The sequence below is a fragment of the Maniola jurtina genome, chromosome 15 (assembly GCF_905333055.1).
Source record: "Maniola jurtina chromosome 15, ilManJurt1.1, whole genome shotgun sequence".
Classification (NCBI taxonomy): Eukaryota; Metazoa; Arthropoda; class Insecta; order Lepidoptera; family Nymphalidae; genus Maniola; species Maniola jurtina.
The window spans coordinates 4009622-4033429 of record NC_060043.1 but is presented as its reverse complement, the minus strand read 5'-3'; the positions used below and the strand labels follow the sequence as shown (position 1 = coordinate 4033429).

The 23808-nt window shown below is 36.5% G+C and overlaps 1 protein-coding gene across 2 annotated transcripts in view; it reads right to left on the bottom strand.

Moving 5' to 3' along the window:
- The window catches only part of LOC123872393, an 86017-nt gene that overhangs the window by 15602 nt on the left and 46607 nt on the right, over window positions 1-23808 (bottom strand). The window contains exons 1-2 of one of the 2 annotated variants that reach the window (XM_045916630.1): window positions 7011-7022; window positions 2548-2795 (exon numbers count right to left, since the gene is read on the bottom strand). In XM_045916630.1, the coding sequence (XP_045772586.1) occupies window positions 2548-2682 (135 nt within the window). In that variant the 5' untranslated portion in view covers window positions 2683-2795; window positions 7011-7022. Of the gene's footprint in view, window positions 1-2547; window positions 2796-7010; window positions 7023-23808 lie in introns of those variants that run through there. The other variant, XM_045916629.1, reaches the window with a different exon arrangement.

The window sequence follows — 23808 nt, the reverse complement described above, 5'->3', positions numbered from 1 at the left end:
GCGGTGTCTTCTGACACAGAGGTAGTTCTCCTACCTCTAAAAGAAGGCTCTAATCTCCTACAGATGATTGTTAACAAAGTTACCGAAAATAAACAATTTTGAATACCTAATACCTACCATTATTTCGTTGAATTGAATATCCATCCATATCAATAATATGTGCAAATTGAGCCCTTTATATAATACTCCATTAATCTTATGATTCCACTTTACAAGTACGATTCCCTGATTTTGTTCTAGTAATATTTTTGAAGTCTTTGGTAAGCAGTTATAATTAAAACTGTTCTAATCAAGTCAATAGTACTGAAATTAGTCACAGCATAAGGTCGTACGCATTTTGGTGCGCAACCCAAAAAAACTGTACTTAGTTAATTTAATTTTCATGATGTTTTAGATGTTACTTCAATATAATCAACTTGTGTTTGCATAAAGAGCAAGAACAGTAGGTAAGTAAATACCTGAGATCTTTTATTTTCCCTATCCCTACTATAATATTCTGATTACAACTCTCCTTTGTACTCTGTGAACCCTTCGCCCACTCTCATACTACGGATATTTTAAGGTAAATTGTGAATGTTGGCTTAGACAGATACAAAGCGCGAAAACAGTAAAGAGTGCACGACAGAAGTTCACGCGCGCATAAATGTGTACGTTTTGTAAAAACATAAACGGCATCGCACGGAATTATAGTGCACAATTAGTATGTACGTAAGCTGCAAACACAGTCCCCTCCCATACTGCCATACTCTCATAATTCGATGAGACAGCAATCCTACATGACCGGAGAAAGAGCAGGCGCAGCACCAACAGCTTAACGTGCTCTCCAAAGAATCTACTAGCCTCAACCTGGGAATCGAACCCGGAACCGCATGATCCCCAGACGAATAGCTAATAGTCCAACGAGGCAGTCAAACGATCATACTATTTACATAAACCATTAGTTTCTCTGTATCGTAGTTACTTTCTCATTGCTAATGCGTGACCTCCTTCCATTAATCACATACCTAATGGTAGGAGATTTCTTGGGATAAAAAAAATGTGGACCATACAAATCCTTGCGCATGCGACTCGAGAACAAGATTTCAAATTATAGTTTTAACGGCAACTTTTGGAAAATAACCAAATACGGACCTTCAAAATCGGCTACCCATCTAATTATATCATACACCCTAGGGTAGCTGTTTTAGGGAGGATAACAAGGTAGTCTAAAGATCAGACAACATAAACTCTCACAATAATAGCAAAAGCAAGAATTTCCAAATAACAGTGTTCACTGAATTTCAAAAGCCGTGTAAATTGTGTGAATAGTGCATGAAAACTGAGTGGGCGATGGATTTAGAGGCTACAAAGACGAATTACAATTAAGTACAACCAGAATATCAAAGTAGGGGCTGGCTGAATCAAAGATTTAAGATGTTTACCATTAGAGTATTTTAAGCAAAGACCGCTTGATTAATTTATTAAGTAGGTACCTATATTAAGTATAGGTAACACGGTTTAATTTATTAGCAGACTTAATAATAAGGCCCTCAATCGACCAATTTCGAAACAAAATATAGATTTGAATAATTTTGAAACTTATATTCTGGGACTCCAAGAACTAGAGTGTTTACCATATAATATTGTCTAGGTATTTTACTACCTATGTATGTCTCTTTTTATTTAATAACAATTTTAAATACCTAATTATGTAGGTATATTAAGTCTAGCTATACTTCGTCCGCGTGGATTTAGGTTTTTTAAAATCCCATGGAACCTCTTTGATTTTCCGGAATAAAAGTAGCCTATGTCACTCTCTGGGTCTTACCCATAATATTAACTATATGTACTCATTTCTGTTTGTCATTTTTTTATTTGTACCAGAAAGTTGTAACAGTAAAGAGAAAAAGAAAGAAAAAGTGGACAGGGAAGCACTTATCCCTTATTTTATTAAGCTTTTTACCATTACTTAGGGACAACCGCCATCGTAGTTCGCAGATCCTTATTAACTTTTAATTGAACAAGGCAGAGTTTACGGTAGAATAAGAGCGTGTGTTACATTGGGTCGCTACGTCGTGAATATGTCTTATTTGCGCCAATATTGCTGAACTTTATCCCCGTGCTATGCTTACAGTTTGTTTCGTTTTTAAAAGAATATATAATCTATTTTAATAATTATCTCTTCTCTTCAATAATAAATCATTTTTATGCTGGCTACTTTGAAACTTTATTACTTGTTGTTATAGCGACAATAGAAATAGACATTCTGTGAAAACTTCAAGTCTCTACCTATTACGGTTCACGAGATACAGCCTGCTGACAGACAGACGGACGGACGGACAGCGGAGGACCCTATTACTAAGACTCCACTTGGCACCTTTGGGTACGGAACCCTAAAAAGGTAAGTGTACCTATGTTATGTTTATAGGAGCTACGGTTATTATTTAGTGCTAAAGCTCACTGGGGTTTGAATTTAACCATTCGCGTTGCGTCACGTCGTCGGCCTTTCAGGTTTTTCAGTTCTTGACCGAAAGTACTGAAATCACCGAAATTAAGATGGTACAGTACCTGTTTAGTAATGACAATGATGAACAGTATGTAAGCGTTGAGCAGCAACCCTATGGCGGAGATGACGGTGACGGCCACACTCAAAGCGAGCGTCACCGCCTCCTCGCCTCGAGCTTCCGTCCCGTTCATCTCCATGGCACTGGCTATCTGTCCTTGTCTAACGCCTTCTAGCTACACCATGGTGATTGGTGCAATCCCTTCATCTTACTGCTGCTGCCGCGTTCCAGCGCATTTCGAAGGCTTGGAATCTGGAAAGAAGACAATTTCTTGTAAATATAATGCTTTATACCAACATACATGTTTTTGTGAATATAATGCTTTATATACATTATACTATAGCTGGGTCCACACAAAGCGAGGAAGTGTAAACGAGGCATTGATCTGTGTGGCTGTGTGACCGGTGTTGACGTATACCGACCGAGGCAACTGCAGCGCTTCCTCAGTCGAGGCAAGGCTGGGGGTGACATCACGTCAGGTCAAAACAAAGCCTTGCAAGTGCGAAGCTGCTGCATTAAATAAAGACACAGCTAGTAAAGATAGGTATAATAGCAGTAATATGAATTCTGCATAGTTTAATCCACGTCTAGACATGTTACATGCACAAATGCTCTCGTTAAGCAGGTCTGGATGTAAAGATGTCTAGACGCTGATTGAAAACCCTCTTTTTTTGAATTATTCATCTGTGTCCAAATAACTTAAGTAAAAAACAGTTATCGTAAAACAATTTATAAAACCAGTACAGTAAGTTATTTAGACATTAATTAATCGAATTTAAGGTTTCATCTATTTTGGATCGAAAATGGTCTGATTCATTCGTTGGTATAAAAAGTTTCTAAAAGAAAGTTACCTGCGAATCTATGCCTAACATTTTAAATGAAAGAACGTAGATGTAAAGGGAAAAAATGTTGGAGCTATTAAGAATCATACTAACGAAAACATGCAACGGTCTAAGCCCTCGGAGATCCAAGGCGGCGTCATTACATGAGGTCCCGACCCCTGTTAATTTTTTTCCACCTGGGATAGTGATTATTATTAAATCATGGATCTTAAACGCGAGCGAAGTGAGTGCGAATTTTTATCTTTAATTCCACATAAAGATAAGAATTCATAAGGTTTACACTCTTTAAACCTTTTTAGGAGCATTCAACTTCTAACTGGGTCTGTTTTTTTACCTATGGATTATGTTGGGATTGGTTACACTTGAAAAAAAAAGCTAGTTAAGTCCTTTTTTTTTAGCTGATTATGGATCCGCACTGCTGGATCCAGCGTCAGATACTGGATCCAGCAAGTAGCAAAAACTTTGCTGGATCGAGCTGGATTGCTGGTTGGGGATTTCAAGGTTTCTGTTTTGGAGGCCCCTAGACTAGAGGCCCAGGGCGAGCCGCTCCTTGTGGCCCAATTTTAGTCCGTCACTGCAATCCAGTGGTCTATTTGGCAAGAGACTTGTGTAGCTTGCTTAAATATACGCTAAACTGGGCCACGGAGTGGCACAATTTTCCCTATAATACAATGCCCCGAAACTGGAAGTTAATTAATATCTCATGTCTCATGGTACCAAATTCATGTTCGGAACAAGCTTTGTCAACCTGTCGGCTCGCCTTTCGGGTGAAATATGTTTTTTTAGTTACTTTACCCTAGCTACCAAATACCAATTCAAACAATTTCAAACGAAATTTTGCACAAAGCTGAAACACTACGAGTACCTACCTATACATACCTATAGAAGGAAAAAAGAATAGGATATTTTATATCGAGGGAAAACCTACTTATCGGCAGATTACAGATAAGTAGATTTAATATTGAAACTCGACGTTAATTGGTTTTACTCTTAATCCGATTGAAACAAATAAAACCAGGTTTGATTTCGGTAAATGTTGAAATACATACAGTAGGATAGTATAGTAGGTACGTATTACAAAGCTATTACCTATTTGCACAGCAATTGTTCAACATTATTGAGTTGAGCACTGCAGGTATACTTATCAATAGTCGTTGTATGCCTCTGTAGTCTGTACCTCCAATAGCACTTATTGGCATAAAGAGACATGTCCTTGAATTTTATGAACAAGTTGTCATGCAGAAAGCTCTCCGCTCTATATACCATGATGTCACGATTATTGTCATGCAGCGATATAAATGTACCACTAGATGCGGCGCTGTTAACAACATGTTCCAATGAACGTCTGTGTCCAAACTCAATTTTTTTTTTTAGTCAACGGGAGGGAAATCTTCTTTAGATACCCGACGTCTAGGACAGATACCGGTTTATGTAAAATTTTTACTTACTAAAACTCCCTCGATGGTTCCGAGATCTCTCATGAACACATCGGTACCCCACTTGAGCAACGCGCATCTCACACCTCTCTATGAAGAATGGCAGCTTAAATGCCACTGCAAGCTGCCATCTTCCTAAGGGATCTGCACTCCTATTAATCGTAATCCGCTTTAGACGCAGTCCGTTTGTAAAAATTAAACTTGCGCGATAAGTCTAAATAATTAATTATTATTCACGATAACATGTTTGAGTAGGTCTAGATAGAAAGAAAGAAAGAAAGAAAGAAAATACATTTATTTGTCGTTAATATCACAGAATTAAAAATAAAGCATACAAATGTACATTTTCATCTGTGACCACCCCAAATGGGTGTACAGCCCAGCATTTGTCTTGCGTCACATGTGTTAACACGCATAAAATGCAGGACGCTGATTTAGTACCTACTGATAACTTTAGTACCTATATGCTGTTCTGCCTTATATGTCCGCAGAAACTATAAAGTGAACGGACTGCGTCTAAAGCGATTGACATGAGTGCGGGTGGCGAACACCGATGTTCGTTGGAACATGTCACTATGAAGCGCCGCATCTAGTAGTACATTTATATCACTGTAACGATACCTGCAAAACGCGAGTCTCTAGGTATAAGCATTTCGATAAATACCTAAACCAAATAGCAATAAATACCTAATATACTATGACAAACACAACGGCCTTCAAACACGAAACTTTTGTTACTTTCCTATGGATACTTAGTAATTTATGGATATCGATTACTTACCGCATTCACGTAAGTATGCCTAGGTACGTGTCTATTTATTTAGATCGAAATTGAGCATTAACTATATTTTCCTTGTTTCTTTTACTCATTTTTTTTAGATGAGCATAGTTTTTTAAAAATCCCAAGTGGGCTCTTCGATTTTTCGGAACAAAAAGTAGTCAGAAAGTAGTGCATATTTTGAGAATGCCATCTACCTCTGTACGAAACTTCGTTAAAATCGGTTTAACGGATGGGCCGTGAAAAGCTAGCAGACAAACAGACACACTTTCGCTTAGTAGGTATGGATTTTGAAGTCCATCGTGAGTCTTATTTTCCAGTCTTTTTAGAAATCCCCAGCTCCCCAAATTCATTCCATATTAATACATATTATATTTCAATGAAAAGAGTTTTTAAGATGGAAATTGCTACTTACTGTACTTAAAGATAAATAGCTTCCTCGTAAAATGTAGGTACGAAATACCTAATAGGGAAAATTGTATTGAAATCCACTGAAGTTTATAAATTACTTAAGGCCGAATAGTGAATAGTTGCTTACTATTATTAAAATACGTGGATCACGACTATGTTTTTCAGAGAGATATGTAATAATATGTACTAGGTCGTTACTATTACTTCTACACTAGAAAAGAGATAAAATATGTAAATAAATAAAATACTAGCTGATGCCCGCGACTTCGTCCGCGTGGATATATGTTTTTTTTAATACCAGGGGAACTCATTGATTTTTCGGGATAAAAAGTAGCCTATATCTTAATCCAGAGTATAATCTATCTCCATGCCATATTTCATCCAAATACGTTCAGCCGTTATGCGTGATTGAGTAACAAATATCCAAACATCCACACTTTCACATTTATAATATTAGTAAGATAGATAGATAGAACACTGGTGTTATGAGTTATGACCATTGATGTCGGAGCAATCTACCCCGTTATGAAGGAACAATATGGTAGCAGGTGTTATAAACGGCTAAATCTAAATCACTTTACTACCTATATCATAAATGCAAAGTGTCTGTTTGTTGGTTTATTGGTTTGTTGGTATGTCCTTCAATTACGTTGCAACTAAACAACGGATCGACGTTATTTTTACACGGGTTTTACACACACTCATTGGCACAGCCCACGGATATTGGTATATAGTTAAAGACCAGCTGCAGGAGAGTGTCACAGCCCAGAGAAGAATTCCCACGGGATTTTTAATTACCTAAATCCACGCGGACGAAGCTACACGCCCGTAACATACGGTTCAAACCCCACCCGTTGCGCTATTGTCGTATCCATTCCTAGCACAAGCTTTACACTTAGTTAGAGGGGAAAGGTGAATGTTAGTCATGATTAAAATGACTAATATTCTTTTTTTTTTAAATACAGTGTTTCAAACCATCCGGTGTCAACTGCTTTGAAACATTTAAATAAAAGTTCGTTCAATCAGAAGTTAAAAGCCCTGTAAAGCTCGCTTCACTTTACCCGGAAGCTCGAACGCATTAAGTAATGCAGAAACAGAGTTGAAATGAAAAAGGTATTATGATTACATAAAAATACACTCATAACATTATTCACGAGGTCGGGAATACTGTTTATGCCTTAAAGGTTCAGCTTTCATTATAAAAAATTCTGAGACCAGGTAAGTATTTTTAATAAATGCTTTTTATTAGCTCATAATATCCATCTTATCCAATCCAATTGAGTTGAAATGCAGACCTACATACATTACTGAACTTATACTAAAATTAGTTGATGCCTTCGACTTCATTCACGAAGATTTGGGATTTTAAGAATCCTGTGAGCACTATTTGATCTTTGATTTTCCGAGATAAATTAATGTAGCCTATGTAGCTTAAGGCCTCTCCAGGCCTTTAATTATATCCATGCAAAAACTCATGTATAATCCGCTGCTCTGTTGCGGCGTGGTTGAAGGACTAACCAGGAAACAAATACACTTTCTGGATTTTTTGTGCCTGGATTTCAGCTTTTAAAAATCCCGTGGGAACTATTTGATTTTCCAAGACATAAAGTAGCTCATACCCGACCCTGAGATGCAAGCTATCTCTGTTCTTTTCGTCAAAATTGGCTAAAGGGATGGGCCGTGAAAAGCCGAAAAGTGAAATTGTGGGAGATTTCCATCCACCCGTACTTAAAAAAGTGTGTCTGTCTGTCTGTATGTCTGCTACCTTTTCACGGCCCAACAGTTTAACCGATTCTGACGAAATTTGGTACAGGGTTAGCTTATATCCCGGGGACGGACATAGGCTACTTTTCATTCCGGAAAATAAAAGAGTTCCCACGGGATTCCTAAAAATCTATCCGCTTAAACGATTTATATAAAATTTGGTACCGATGTAGCTTGCGTCCCTGTTATTGACATAGGCAACTTTTATCCCGGAAAATCAAACAGTTCCCACGGGATCTTTAAAAACCTAAATCCACGCGGACGAAGTCGCGGGCATCCTCTAGTTGTAAATATAGAAGGATCCGGGTGCACACCCGGACGTGACGTGTTAAGTGAACATTTAAGTCCACAGATGAGAAGCACAGATGAGAGAAAGTGTTTTAAAGCCATCCGGGGTCCTTTTTCACAGGAATCAGCTCGCAAACTGCTGCATACGCACGCTGAACTACTAAACACGTGAATACAGACGGATTCTTCCATATTTATAATTTAGGTAAATTATATTCTGGACTTCGTCTGCGATGACGTTTGCTGGCGCGCGTGCTGTGCTTGTTTTCAGTGTTTTTTTTTGTTAAGAGTGGCTGGTTTTTGTGTTAGTTGGTGTTTTTTGGTGGTGGAACTGACTGGGAAGCGCTCTAAAAGGGCGCCGCGCGTATGTCGGCGGGCGCTGGCGCAGACGGAGTCCATACTTGTATAAATTCAATAACTTGAAAATATCACAAACTTGACATTGGCTAATCAGAGTAAAGCCAGATTTAAAGAAAAAAAAATTATATTCTTCAATACATATATTATTATGATAAAATTGAAAGTGTTTGTGCAACTTTTTGATACGGCTTCCCGGTAACAGCGCGGCGGCAATAACAATAAAGAGAGTAAATTCAATTAAGATCTTGCTTTCTTTTCAAACTCAACTCCAGTTCGACGACGTTTTCAAGGAAATCGATTTTGCAAGCGTTTCACGTTATCAGTGGCTACAATGTTTCCGTTGAATTTTATCTTGTTTTTCTTGATGATTTTCCGTCAATTTTTCCTGTTAATAAAGTTTACATAAGACTTTTGTACCTTGGGACTTAAGAGGAGTTTATTCGTAGCGCGATAAACACAAACGTACTACTCGTAGCTTGGTTCTCTTTTGAATACTAACCAATCAAACTCAATGAAAAGGCACGTTCTATAAATTAATACAATATGTTGCTATGATTTTCCAAATTTCGTTAAAGCAACACGGCCTCAAAGATTTACACACAATTCTTTGAACGCGTATTTCGGCGAAATCTGGCAAACCAGAAACACATATTTAGTGCATACACTTAAAGCATTTACTCGCTATATATTTTGCTCTATGACAAAACAATTTACGAGGGGTCTCAGGGGGAGACACTGATATTAGTTTCTAGAATATGTCTGGAAATTTCATGGACTTTGGTTGCTTAATATTCAAATGAAATTGGAACTACGATTGTATGAAGCGAGTGACGGAGAGAGCCCTGTTAAGTCCCTAATTTAACAGGGCTCTCTCCGTCACTCGTTTCCACTCGTTTCATACAATCGTAGTTCCAATTTCATTTGAATATTAAGCAACCAAAGTCCATGAAATTTTGCAGACATATTCTAGAAACTAATATCTGTGTCTGTGGTGTTTTAGATTTTTCTAAAAATATGTAGTTTTAAAATTACAGGGGCTCAAAGATTTGTATGTAAATTTTAAAGACCGCGTAACTTTGACACCAAATATTTTAACAGAAATCTGGAAAACCACAGACATAGATATTAGTTTCTAGAATATGTCTGCAAAATTTCATGCACTTTGGTTGCATAATATTCAAATGAAATTGGAACTACGATTGTATGAAACGAGTGACGGAGAGAGCCCTCTTAAGGTGAACCGTACTTTAGACATGACAGTTGACACAAGCAAATGTGGCGAGTGAGTTTTAAAAATGTAGGTAATGCATACATTTTGTAAACAGATATAATGCATATATCTGTTTTAGAACGTGTCTATTTTCATTGATTTTGATTGGTTAATATTCAAACCAGATTCCAACGACTTTTGTATGGAAAGCGTTGGGGAGCGCGCTAAGGAAACTTCTCTTAAGCCTTTATTGAGTCCATTATGAGAAATAGATCCTTCAGATGTTTTATAGCTCATAAAAATTACGTTACCGTCTATAACTCTAAGCTTGCGCTTTATATATAGGCTGTTCGTTTATATCCATTGAATTGTAGAGCCTATTAAATAAACGCTGATATATTATATCTCCTGGAATTCAAGTGTGAAATTGAGTCTAGCAAGATTTTGCCTAGCTTAGGATTGCTTCGAATAAAGCATGACTTTAATCTTGGTAAAGCTACAGACAATACAGTCATCATTTTTTAGGGTTCCGTACCTCAAAATGAAGAAAGGAACCCTTGTAGAATCACTTCGTTGTCTGTCTGTTTGTCATGTCTGTCAAGAAACCTATAGAGTACTTCCCGTTGTCCTAGAATCATGAAAGGCAGGTAGGTAGGTCTTATAGCACAAATAAATGTCAAATAAGCACGGTGGCTACCATTCACTGTTAGACACTGAGCTAGCGAATCACCCCTGGTCCACCTGGAGGAGGTCCATTGAAGCACATCTTAACAGGGCTCTCTCCGTCACTCGTTTCATACAATCGTAGTTCCAATTTCATTTGAATATTAAGCAACCAAAGTCCATGAAATTTTGCAGATATATTCTAGAAACTAATATCTATGTCTGTGGTTTTCCAGATTTCTGTTAAAATATTCGGTTTCAAAGTTACGCGGTCTTAAACATTTTCATACAAATCTTTGAGCCCCTGTAATTTTAAAACTACATATTTTTAGAAAAATCTAAAACACCACAGACACAAATATTGGTTTCTAGAATATCTGCAAAATTTCATGGACTTTGGTTGCTTAGTATTCAAATGAAATTGGAACTACGATTGTATGAAACGAGTGACGGGGAGAGCCCTCCATGTCAAGGTAGCAGCCAAAGTTAGGGAAAATGAAAAACAAAGTGCTGCTGACCTAAATTCCACGAAGGAATAAAAGGACTCTATCAACCTACCTAGGTATAATGTGCCACAACATCCAAGAAACTGTAATGGGAAAAAACACGTAACTTCTTGTAACATAAAACGGCAGTTGACACCTTGGTAGGACGAAGGCTTGCTACTAATTGGAAGAAACGTGGACTACTTGCCTCGTTACGCAACGACTAAAAAGAGCAGGTAATTGCGCAAAGAATCCGCAATCGATTCGATGGTAGCCCGTTTTACTCGAGAGTCGATAAAACAAGGGTCGAAGTAGGTATCTTTTTTTATTATCCTTTCAATTTTACTTGTCCATCTTCTATCGATATTCGATTTTTGTGTACAAGCCGAACGACAAAGCGTAGATATATTCTGTACTAGCTGTGCCCGCGACTTCGTTCGTGTGGAATAGTGACTTTCAGCACGCTTTATATAGCCACGGACGCTCAGGCGCGAGGCGTGTACTCTGTACGTTAAAAATGTTCGCCGTGATTCTTTAAATTGACATAACTTTTTTATTTATGAACCGATTGACATGAAATAAACACTAAATGTTAAGTGAAGCTTACTACAATATATTAGTGGAAACGGTATCTAAATCGAATAAGCCGTTTCTGATATTAGCGTGCACAAACACACAGACAAACAGACAAACAGACAAAAAAAATATTAATTACAATTTCGGGTTCGGCATCGATATAATAACAACCCCTGCTACTTTTTTTATATATTTCCATTGTACAGACACCACTTTTCTACAATTTTATTATATGTATAGATGGTCCATTACAGCTTATCTAAATCTCTTTCGTGGTGGGTGGTGCATACTCTAGGTCACACGAGTCTTGAATTCGATTGTAGCTCCGTAACTACTACGAGTCGATCCATCACGACGGCAGCTAGTCAGATGATACACAGTACAAATCAATCATAACGAGATTCTCGCTCGCGCGCTCCTTAGCTTAGTTCGATGAACGCGCGCGCGTTTAAACAATAAAGAGGAATTATAATATGTTTAAATTTTAATTTTCATGATCGTGGTTTTTCACATACTACATATACATCGATGACTACATGTCACCTACATGATATCACAAAAATAACATCCCCGACAAGTGAAGGTTACAGTAACTAGAAAAGAGCTGATAACTTTCAAACGGCTGAACCGATTTTCTTGGATTATAACTAAGAACACTCTCGATCAAACCACTTTTCAAACAAAAAAAAACTAAATTAAAATCGGTTCATTAGTTTAGGAGCTACGATGCCACAGACAGATACACAGATACACACGTCAAACTTATAACACCCCTTTTTTTGGGTCTGGGGTTAAAAAGGCTTTTCACGTGATTTTCCTCTTGCTACCTGTGAAATAGCCCATCTCTACTTGTATTACAGACAGAGCGTTCAGACTTCAGGCCCTACTTGTACAGCCTTGAAGTACCCGAGTCCCAAAATAACAGTAGTTATCATGATAATGGCATACCTAATATTCATAACGTTTCATTATTATAGGTATGGCATGGACCTAAGTATAAATAAGGTATGGTTATCTTGAATAACCGTGAGTAAATACTGAAAAAGCATCTGAAATTCTCAGCAGCTCAAGGCGAAAATTAATTATCCTTTACAAACGTATTCTGTAACTTTAAATAAATAAATAGTACCTCATTTATTCATCAAATTGTAAGTATAGGACGTACAGCAACTCTTATTATAACTTTATTATTTTCTACATTCTACCTATTCCACCATAATAATATTATGGAGGTGGTATAATATTACTAATTATTATTTAGTCAGACCATATTATAAATACAAAAGTCTGTGTGTTGGTTTGTCCTTCGATAACGCCACAACGGAGCAACCGATCCACGTAAGTTTTCGCATGGATAATAAATTATAGTTAAAGACCTGGAGAGTGGCATAGACTACTTTTTATCCCCGAAAATCAAAAAGTTCCCACGAGATTTTTAATACCCATCCACGACGATGAAAATTCGGACATCAATCAGCTAGTTACATATTAATTATTTTAATGACCAATCATTACAATTAATAACAATCGAATTATTTTAACACAGTTTACATTTCCCTATTGTATCCAAAGCTCTTTTTTAGATCAATCAATGGATTATGGAGCCAATCAGACGAAAGGAAACAGATGGATGGGGCCCTTGAAAAATAACGTTGCGATAACAAGTGTAAATTAAAAATTTATAACACCCCTGACAATTGAAGGTTACAGTAACTAGAAAAGAGCTGATAACTTTCAAACGGTTGAAATCGATTTTCTTGGATTATAGCAAAGAACACTCTCGATCAAGCCACCTTTCAAACAAAAAAAAAAACGAAATTAAAATCGTTTCATTAGTTTACAGACAGATACACAGATACACACGTCGAACTTATAACACCCCTTATTTGGGTCGGGGGTTAATAAAGGATTCTCCATTTAAAGACTTGTCTGTTTGCCTAATTAGTGAAACAAAAATATAACAAAAGAGTAATTTTAATGAGTTGAGTTTATTATAATGTAATGATGGATTACGGTTCCATAAAATTTATGGCTTTCTTCATTATTTCTCCGAGACAAGCGATCGTGAAATGGGGCAAAATATAAACTTGATACGCTATTATTCGGCGTCACGATGTTCCTAAATGATGTTCCTACAGATTAAACAATGTTCTTAATTAAATAAGGCATCTATTGGTTATTGACCTTTTAGAGTATGAGGAAACTTGGCTTCATCGGAGTACGAAATTAGCATAACCTGAAATCGTCAAAAAAATATTGTGAATTCCTTCGCTATGCCCAACCCTGCAATGCAAGCTGTCCTAATTTGCAAAATACAAATCAATTACCGCGTAAAAATCGCCTTTTGTAATCACTGTGAAGAAAATTAATAATTTCACCAATAGAAAATCATTTAAAAGTAACATAATGATCTCTAGATAATTTTTTTATTCAAATACAAGTTAGCTCTTTATCTCACCTGGTGGTAAGGGATGATGCAGTCTAAGATGGAAGCGGGCTAACCTAAACGGGATATGGCAGTTTTTATTAAACCCATATTCCTTTGGTTTCTACAGGGCATCGTACCGGTACGCTAAACCGCTTAGCAGCTCGGCTTTGCCGGTAGGGTGGTAACTAGCCACGGCCGAAGCCTCCCACCAGACCAGACCAGAAATTTAGAAATTACTAGCTGATGCCCGCGACTTCGTTCGCGTGGCTGTAGGTTTTTTAAAATTCCCGTGGGAACTCTTTGATTTCCCGGGATAAAAAGTAGCCTATGTGCTAATCCAGGGTATAATCTATCTCCATTCTAAATTTCAGCCCAATTCGTCCAGTAGTTTTTGCGTGAAGGAGTAACAAACATACACACACACACACACACACACACACACACACACATACAAACTTTCTCCTTTATAATATTAGTGTGATAAAATTCCAAACCCTGCCATGAATCGAACCCGGGACCTGCCACTTATAAGACCTCAGCGCTTACCACTGCGCCAGTGCGGCCAAATAGATGCATAGATGCATACTCTTCTCAATTTTCCTAATGTAGTCAACCTCAATAAAATTTATGCGCGAAAAAGGGGTGTTGAAACATATACGTACCTACAATTGCCATGGGTGCGTACTTACTACCTACGTCGCGTCCTATAAATAAATTGTCTTGCCTTCGGTTAAGGAAAACATTGCGAGAAGAGAAATCCTACACACCTCGACAGGAATTTCCTTAGAAATGTTTAATTCGTTTACCTATATCGGGGGATTTTAAATTTGATTACGCCTAAGTGCTCGTATGCCTGTCTTTGATATGGCGCTCCACTTGTTTTGAACCAGAATACAAATTGGGTTTTAATTTTAGAATATTTTATTGGCTAAGAATAGTATGCTGTAATGTAATAAATAAAACAGTTAAAACCATTTTAATCGTTTTATTTAGGAAGGAAATTCTTTGTTTATCGCTACCGATGTAATAAATTATGAACCATTGCAGGAACATGTACGTGCATACTTAGTCATTTTTTGAAAAATGGGTGTTGTTGTCTTTACAATGGTAGGTTCATACGCGAGAAAATATCGGGAAAGAATTTTTAAAAAAAAATCTCAAAAAAAAAAGACCGAAATTATGATGGATCGAATTTAGAGCTCCTGTTCGGGAGATCGGAGGGAGGTATACAGGACACAAACTTTGCTAATCTGCACTTGGCTAGCGTGGTGAACTATTATAGTCTAAACCCTTCTCATTCTGAGAGGAGACTTGTGCTCAGTAGTGGACCAGCGATGAGTTGATCGTCATGATGATGAAGTTATAAAAAAAAATGTGCATTGCTCAAACCTGAAATAACAAACGTAAGATTTTCCAAAACAATTGGCATGAATTGTCTCAAGAGTCAAGACTGCCTTCGGGCAGAACATTTCAATCACAAAGACCATTTCAACACAAAAAGCATTACAAAACCTCATTTTCTTGTCATTCTCTTGTAATTTACTATCAACTCAAAAACAAAGTGCTCTTATTTTTATTCAACCCACATTACTTTTAAGATTTAATTTTTGTAGCAATAAATTTAAAAGTCAAGAGGCATGATTAAGATAAAAAGCTGCACTAAATAATATTATCAATTTTGTAAAGTTAATTTTAATCAAAGACAAATCATTTATTCAAAACCAGAGGATGCCCGCGCGACTTCACCCGCGTGGTTTTTGGGTTTTTTGAAATACCGTAGGATCTCTTTGATTTTCCGGCATAAAAAGTAGCGTATGTCCCTCCTAGCGGGATGTTTTCCAAATCTGTACCAAATGTAGATTACTTGTCAGTGCTGATTCCAAGATTTACATTTTTGAACCGTAGAGGCAGCGGCGCGGTGGTGTAAACTTTGAATCAATTGCACGCGTAAAATCGGCTGAGTTCGCAATGCATGCATTCCGAAATTAGATGTTTACATATGCAATTGATAATAAAATTAATATCGTGAAACTAATTTCGTGGTGTAAATTCCGCTTAAAAAGTAAAAATCCGCATTTCAATTAGTGGTTATAAAATTATTTCAACAAACCAAACTGTAAAAGCGGCACTTAAAATCAAAGTCAAACGGTAAGTACACTTTTAGAATAATAATTCTCAAGCCCCAAGTTGCCCATTATGTAAAGCACTTATCGTCAATAGATGTCACGGCAATATTGGTATTTTCTTTGACCTTGCAATAAATACACTACATAAAAATTTATAGACGTTGACTATGTGTATTTTGGGAAAGATCGATGATCATAATTCATAAAACGGTAACCTAGAATAAAATTTATTATAGAAGCAGGCGTTATTTTGCGGAAGTCCATGATATACAAGGAACCAAAAGCTTAATTTGCTATAATCCGCCAAACCAACGAAATCTGTATGGTACGCAGCACCACACAAATTCCAACACAACTCGACGCGCGTTTCGCCCCGACACCGGAGCTTCTTCAGGAGATGTAGACCTTACAATGTCTAATTGCAAAGACACTTTACAATGTCATAATGCAAAGACGCTTTAATTAACTCCATACCCAAAGCCTATAATATACCAATTTTTTGTTTGAAAAATCACTTTAAAAAAATCACTTCTTAATAAAGTATTTTATCACTAGATCATGCCCAAATAAATATCATATAACCATAACTCAAGTCGTTAAATACATGGGAAGAAAATAATAAGTATACGTGCGCAATTATGTTCCCCAGTCCTCACACATGCAATATGCACATAACTACGTAACTGGTTCCAGCAACCCTATTGGAATGAAAGCTACAGATCAATTGCATCGTTTATTGGACTTCTACCTACTGCGCTTTATAGGTTCCCATTCTGTTAGCAGCAGCAATCTTAGATACATTGTACGCACATCATGCAGACTTTTTAACCGACTTCAAAAAAGGAGGTTATCAATTCGTCGGAATCTTTTTTTTCATAATAAGATTGATAAGTCAAAAGTATTGATGTGGTATTGATAAGTAAAAATCCATTTTAGAATGTCGTGATGATATTCGATTTGACCTTTAACAGGGCTCTCTCCGTCACTCGCTTCATACAATCGTAGTTCTAATTTCATTTGAACATTAAGCAACCAAAGTCCATGAAATTTTGCAGACATATTCTGGAAACTAATATCTGTCTCTTTGGTGTTTTAGATTTTTCTAAAAATATGTAGTTTTAAAATTACAGGGGCTCAAAGATTTGTATGTAAATTTTTAAGACCGCGTAACTTTGAAACCAAATATTTTAACAGAAATCTGGAAAACCACAGACATAGATATTAGTTTCTAGAATATGTCTGCAAAATTTCATGGACTTTGGTTGCTTAATATTCAAATGAAATTGGAACTACGATTATATGAAGCGAGTGGCGGAGAGAGCTCTCTTAAGGTTTTTATCATACCTAAGTTCGACTCCCCCATTTCCAACAATGAAAATAAAAAAAAATTAAGTAAGTATAATTTATATAGTAACGTCAGAGTGAATTATTAAAATTGTGCGAATTCTAATAATATTCATGGTTATAGCTTTAGTAGCATAAACGTTTTATCCATTAGCTGTAACTGAAATAAGCAAATGTAGCACCAAGAGTTCCTTTTTACCATTTTGAGAACCATTGATTTAACTATAACGAATATGGAAATCTAAAAATGATTAAAACTTGAGGTCATCCGTGTAAGACCGGAGCGTGTCGACTAGTACAAGAATAAAAAAAGGCAATGATCGTACATAAGTTTAATGCTTTTCGTACGTGCCGACGAGCGGCGGTAAAGTTTTGCGTACACTAATATTTCATTTACAAGTTGCTGGTAGAAGTTAATGGTTAAAAAAATTCTCTACATCAAAAGGTTAACAAGAGCCAGATTAAAACTCTATCACACAGTTACAAGTTATAATTTTGATTACGGGTACCACGATTAACTTGATGATTTCGATTTTTCGATATTTCGACTCAGTTGCATCATGCGAGAGGAGAAGATCGAACTGTTATGTCTTTAAACCACAAATGAGGTTGCATTGTTTTATTCATTTACATTCACTGTGCAATAATGCCATGGACAATAAGCATGACTTATACAGCGCCAAGGACTTCTAAGAATGAATTCATGCTAGACCGTGCCGCGTTCGTAGTCCGTACCTAGACTGGACGTGAAAATGTCGGCATTTCTGTGGCCGCGGCATTGTTCTGCCTCGTTACACAGACCTAGTCTAAGTATATAAAAGAAAAAAGTGACAAACTGACTGACAGTCTGTCTAACTGATCTATCGACGCACAGCTCAAATTACTGAACGGATACGGCTGTAATATGGATATAGCTTTTATGACTTAGACATGCGCTAAGGAAGAATTTTTGAAAATTTAATCCCTAAGTAAAAAAAAAATTATGTTATCCACGCGGACGAAGTCGCGGACATAAGTTAGAGTAGGTATAATTAAATGTGTAGGTTTAGCAAATAATCTTATTCCTACATTTTATTATCATAAAAGAAAACTCATCTGCCCGAGGTTTACCTATTTGATAAAATTATTACTTAGGGCAAAGTTTTCATTTCAAATAAATTCATAATACTCGTATTCGTACCTTCCTATCTGTTATCTTTTAATCTTTCGTCTTAATTGGCCAATATTTCATTCTAAAAATTCTTTTGTGCTAGGTACTTACCGATCCAATTTTTAGTATCCCGTAACAAGAATGGAATATAGTGAATAGAATCATCCTAGTCTGGTGATGGTCTGCCTATCCGTCCATCTGTTACGGCATTTTTATTCAAAACTATAAGCCTGCTACGATTTAGGTTTTTTAAAATGTCGCGGGATGAAATAAGTAGCCTATGTCATTCTCTAGATCTTTTACTGTATCCATGTAAAGAATGTAAGAAAATAAATTTTTTGCTCCCGCGTTATAGTGAGGACGAACAACAAACAAACACAATTTTGCATTTATAACACGGGAAATGGTTCACCATTCACTTCAGTATCACTTCAGTGATAAGTAGTGAAAATTAAATAAAAGGTACTAACTGTAAACAGAAAATTTGTTCATTGCATAATAACATAATAGCCGTATTATTAAAAAAACTGTCTGTCTTTGGGTAGTGTCGACAGAAGTGAAAACTTAAAACTGTGAAATAAAGCTTAGCTTCAAAAACACTACCCTAAAAATCGCATCCATTTTCGTGTTTTACAACCAAGTTTGTTGCCCCTTCACTAGTTCGTTAGGGTGCTTCACTCTGATTACGGTGACGTAACAAGTGTAAATTAAAAATTTAATAACCCCCGACAAGTAAAGGTTACAGTAACTAGAAAAGAGCTGATAACTTTCAAACGGCTGAACCAATTTTCTTGGATTATAGCTAAGAACACTGTCGATCAAGCCACCTTTCAAACAAAAAAAAAACTAAATTAAAATCGGTTCATTAGTTTAGGAGTTTCGATGCCACAGACAGATACACAAATACACAGATACACACGTCAAACTTATAACATCCCTCTTTTTGGGTCGGGGGTTAAAAATAGTTCATATCAGCAGCTGCCAGCGGCACGATATAATTAGATTTTTGATAGCTTTTTTACGCTCAATATCTGTCGTATTTTGTCGCTACTAATTCATCGCCTCGCTAGTTCTTCAGTCACGATCATCATTTAGTTGGTTTATCATGATTGACTAAAACTTTATATATCTAAACTTAAAGCAGTAGAATTATCCACTACTTTTAGAGATTCCACCCCCGCTTTACTGAGAAGTAGAGGATGCCCGCGACTTCGTCCGCGTGGATTTAGGTTTCAAAGATCACGTGGGAACTGTTTGATTTTCCGGGATAAAATGCCTATGTCAATTACAGGGACGCAAGCTACCTCGGTACCCATACAAATCGGTTAAGCTGATGAGTTTTAGGAATCCCGTAGGAACTCTTTAATTTTCCAGCATAAAAAGTAGCCTATGTCCGTCCCCGGGATATAAGCTAACCCTGTACCAAATTTCGTCAGACTCGGTTAAACTGTTGGGCCGTGAAAAGGTAGCAGACAGACAGACAGACACACTTTCGCATTTATAATATTAGTATGGGTTTCTGAAAATCCTTTCTTAGTGGGAGTGTTATAACTTATAACACTAAAGTGAAGCTAGGGTAGAATTTTTGAAAGCTGGTTTCATATAGTTTTATAATACCTACTACACGTCTCTATCAGAACTCGCTGTGCTGTACAGTATACACAGATAAAAGCCAAGAAATAGATACTTAAAGAAAAAAATATGAAAGTTTTTATGGTAAAAAACTTGATCATGTTAGCTAAATTATTAGGTACTTATTTGTATTTTTAAAACAAAAACAAAGTTACTTATAAGAAAATATAAGAAAATTCCCTCGTAGCTACGTCTGTCGTAGCAATATTTTTCATCAGTGTCCTTATAAATGAATCCAATAGTACTTGTATAAAGCGAAAGAATTTACATCGAAGTGACGGAGAATTTATTAGCTTCTGCCTATAAAGGTCGAACGTTTATTGGGCAGTAGCTGGCTTCAATAGCGAATATTGACTTCTGTTATTTCATTTACAGATACGGTATGCCAGTTCTATTCAATAACATACATTCTGAAGTTCATTAACCCCCGACCCAAAAAGAGGGGTGTTATAAGTTTGACGTGTGTATCTGTGTATCTGTGTGTCTGTGTATCTGTGTATCTGTCTGTGGCATCGTAGCGCCTAAACGAATGAACCGATTTTAATTTAATTTTTTTTGTTTGAAAGGTTGCTTGATCGAGAGTGTTCTTAGCTATAATCTAAAAAAATTGGTTCAGCCGTTTAAGAGTTATCAGCTCTTTTCTAGTTTTCTTGTAGAAAAGAAGGTTAGATAACCGTTAGGTTCTTAATATTATGTCAATAGACAAATGTCAAGCTGTCAAGATGGACGTTGCCTAAATACATAATTATTTATTTGAAAATGATGTTTTGGAAAACTCAAATACTTTGGATCGTCGGGGGTGTTATAAATTTTTAATTTACACTTGTTTTATGTTACTGGTTTAGACACATATTGCAAGATTAAAAAAAATGTAGGTCACTTTCTCGAGAATCAATTTTTGAATCATCGAATTTTCCGGTCTTACGCTGATCTCAGCATGACATATTCAAAGATACTGACTAATTTAAGAGGGGTCTCTCCGTCACTCGCTCCATACAAACGTAGTTCGTCTCTTATTGAAATACTAACCAATCATACTCAATGGAATTTTGTAGAAACGTTCCGAGAACTAATATCTATGCCTGTGGTTTCCCAGATTTCCGCTAAAATATTTGGTTTCAAAGTTACGCGGTCTTAAAATTCACATAAAAATCTTTGAGCCCCTGTAATTTTAAAACTACATATTTTTAGAAAAATCTAAAACACCACAAACACACCATATTAGTTTCTAGAATATATCTGCAAAATTTCATGGACTTTGGTTGCTTAATATTCAAATGAAATTGGGACCACGATTGTATGGAGTAAGTGACGGAGAGAGCCCTGTTAAGAGCGTATCTTTTTACAGCTCACAGCCCATTTTGATGGGTACAGAGATTGCTTGCATCCAGGGGACGGGAAACAAAAAAAAAGAATAAAAACTTACTACGTATTTGTTTTTCATCATCTATTGTTTCAGAAACGCTGAATCAACCAATACATATTTATTAGTATCTAAGTAGGTACAGGTAAAGGAGCTTAGTCCGTTTGAACTTCTAACATTTAGTTAGAATTAGAATAGTTATTGTTTACCTTACCATATAGAACGCTCATTACAGGAAAGTGTGTTACAAATAGCCTATGGGCACATGTATTTTTAAGTTATGATAAGATATTAAGTAATATATATTGGCGCCGATTCTTTTGTCTTACTCTAAACTAAATTTAAAGGATCTAGCATCTTTTTCTTTTCAATATTGCTAAAAAAGGGCGGAGCATGAATTTTACATTTAAAGACAATTTTAAATAACAGGTTCGCGACTGGTAGCTTAAAACACGAGGTTTGACTGCTTTAATTTAAAAAAGTGTCAAACTGTGTCTGTCTTTTTCATATTATATTCGTAAAAAGAGGATGCGAATACTCTAAAATTTAGTTGTGCTCAGAATCAGTACCAATGTTATAATTTTATTAAACCGTTCAAAATTTTCAAAAAGTCGGGAAATGTTGAGCCAGGCTATTTGTGGAACAGGAAGCCTATTGTCCCGATAAATCAATGGAATTGAATGGCTTCATTTTTAATACGAACGTACGAAGAAACATATTTTCTTTTGAGTTGATGTGAAATGTGATAAAAAAGCTTTAATTGTATTCTACGCAATAGCTACGCAACATTCTATTTAAATTGTTTGTACAGCTAGACTAACAACATAGTGTTTGACTATACACACTTACATATATACATTGTACATATAAAAAGATTTGTCTGGACTGACTAACCGACCGACTGATCTATCAACGCACAGCCTAATTCACTGGGGCTAGAAACTTGCAATATACCTATTTTTTATGACTTAGGCACTCACTAAGAAAGGATTTTCACAAATATCATCCGAGCAAAAGGGCGCGTATACGATAGTTTGGTATACGAACTATAAGGTCTTTAGCGTCATGATGCTGTAAAAATCTTGTTTCTAGCTTAACCCAATAAAAGACTGGGTGTCCCGGTTCACTGGGATAAAGAACCCTCTAAACCGGAAAATTAAATTCTGATATAAAGTGCGCAACCCCTTAAGCTCCGGTTACACGCTCCGTCTTACCTGAGAGCTTACCTGCACAAGCCTGTTTGCGCAGTTAAGTGCGTGCGATTGAACGGCAAGACGGTATCCCACGCAGTTCCAAAAGCTACTAAAGATTAGGCTGCGCAGTTCTTGGAAAAACCGGGGCATATTTAGTACAAATAGTACTACGGCTACTACAGATCGAGAATTGGGTTTGGATGCAGAGCGAAAAGAGTCTAAAGGTGCCCACGCACTTGAACTGCACTGCATCGTGCGGGGTGCTGACGCGACGCGCAGTTCCGCTGCAGTGCAGTTCGAGTGTGTGGGCACCTTTACGTTATCGTTCCATTTCCACATGGTTCACACAGTAACACACATTGAATAATCCAATTGGCAAAGTAACAATACCTACTGTGGCTCCAGAGAGACGCGTTGAAGGAAATATATTATGACAAAATAGTATCAACATTATAATTATCCCAAGGGTGATATGCTCGAACATCTGAAATAAACACAAAGATGCTCGAAAACTGCAATAGTCAAAGGATGACGATATTGGCAGCAGAATGCAACATCGACGCAAGGTTATCCAGTCTCTCTTGGTTTCTGTCAGAAATATTTTATTTTTAGAAGTTGTAGTCGAAATCTCTATGAGTAGGTACTTATTATTGCTAATCATTGTACTGATTTAACCACAAGCTTTGAGAAAATCCTCATTATTTTTTATATGACAATGGCAAATTAATCTCTCTAAATGGCAATTATCTGCAAGATAGGGGTTTCTCTGTGTGTATGAACAGAGCGTTCGCAACGTACCTATAAACACAGAAGTCAAAAAATATTGACTTTTATTAAAGGTATGAAATTTGTGTTTGTCTGGTACAGTGATATGATATGCGCCGCGCGTAATATAATATTATCTGGAAGCCAATAGCTGTTATTAGCCAAATAATTACTAAAAGCCCAATATCTCTTAGTTTTCATAAACTATTTTATTTTTGGACATTTGCAGTATGGACTAAATGTCTAAAACATATTATTACTTAAATAAATCTCTCTCCAACATACCACAAACGTAGATATTTGGTATATTTCTTGTCTGGAATTGTTCTTCCATTATTCCGCTGTCTACAGTGGAATAAGGTTTATTCTCTGGCTCTACATTTCAAAGAATACCAAGACGTTTAAGAGGTGTAATATTAATTTGCCAGAAGGGAATTCCTAGAAACTTAAT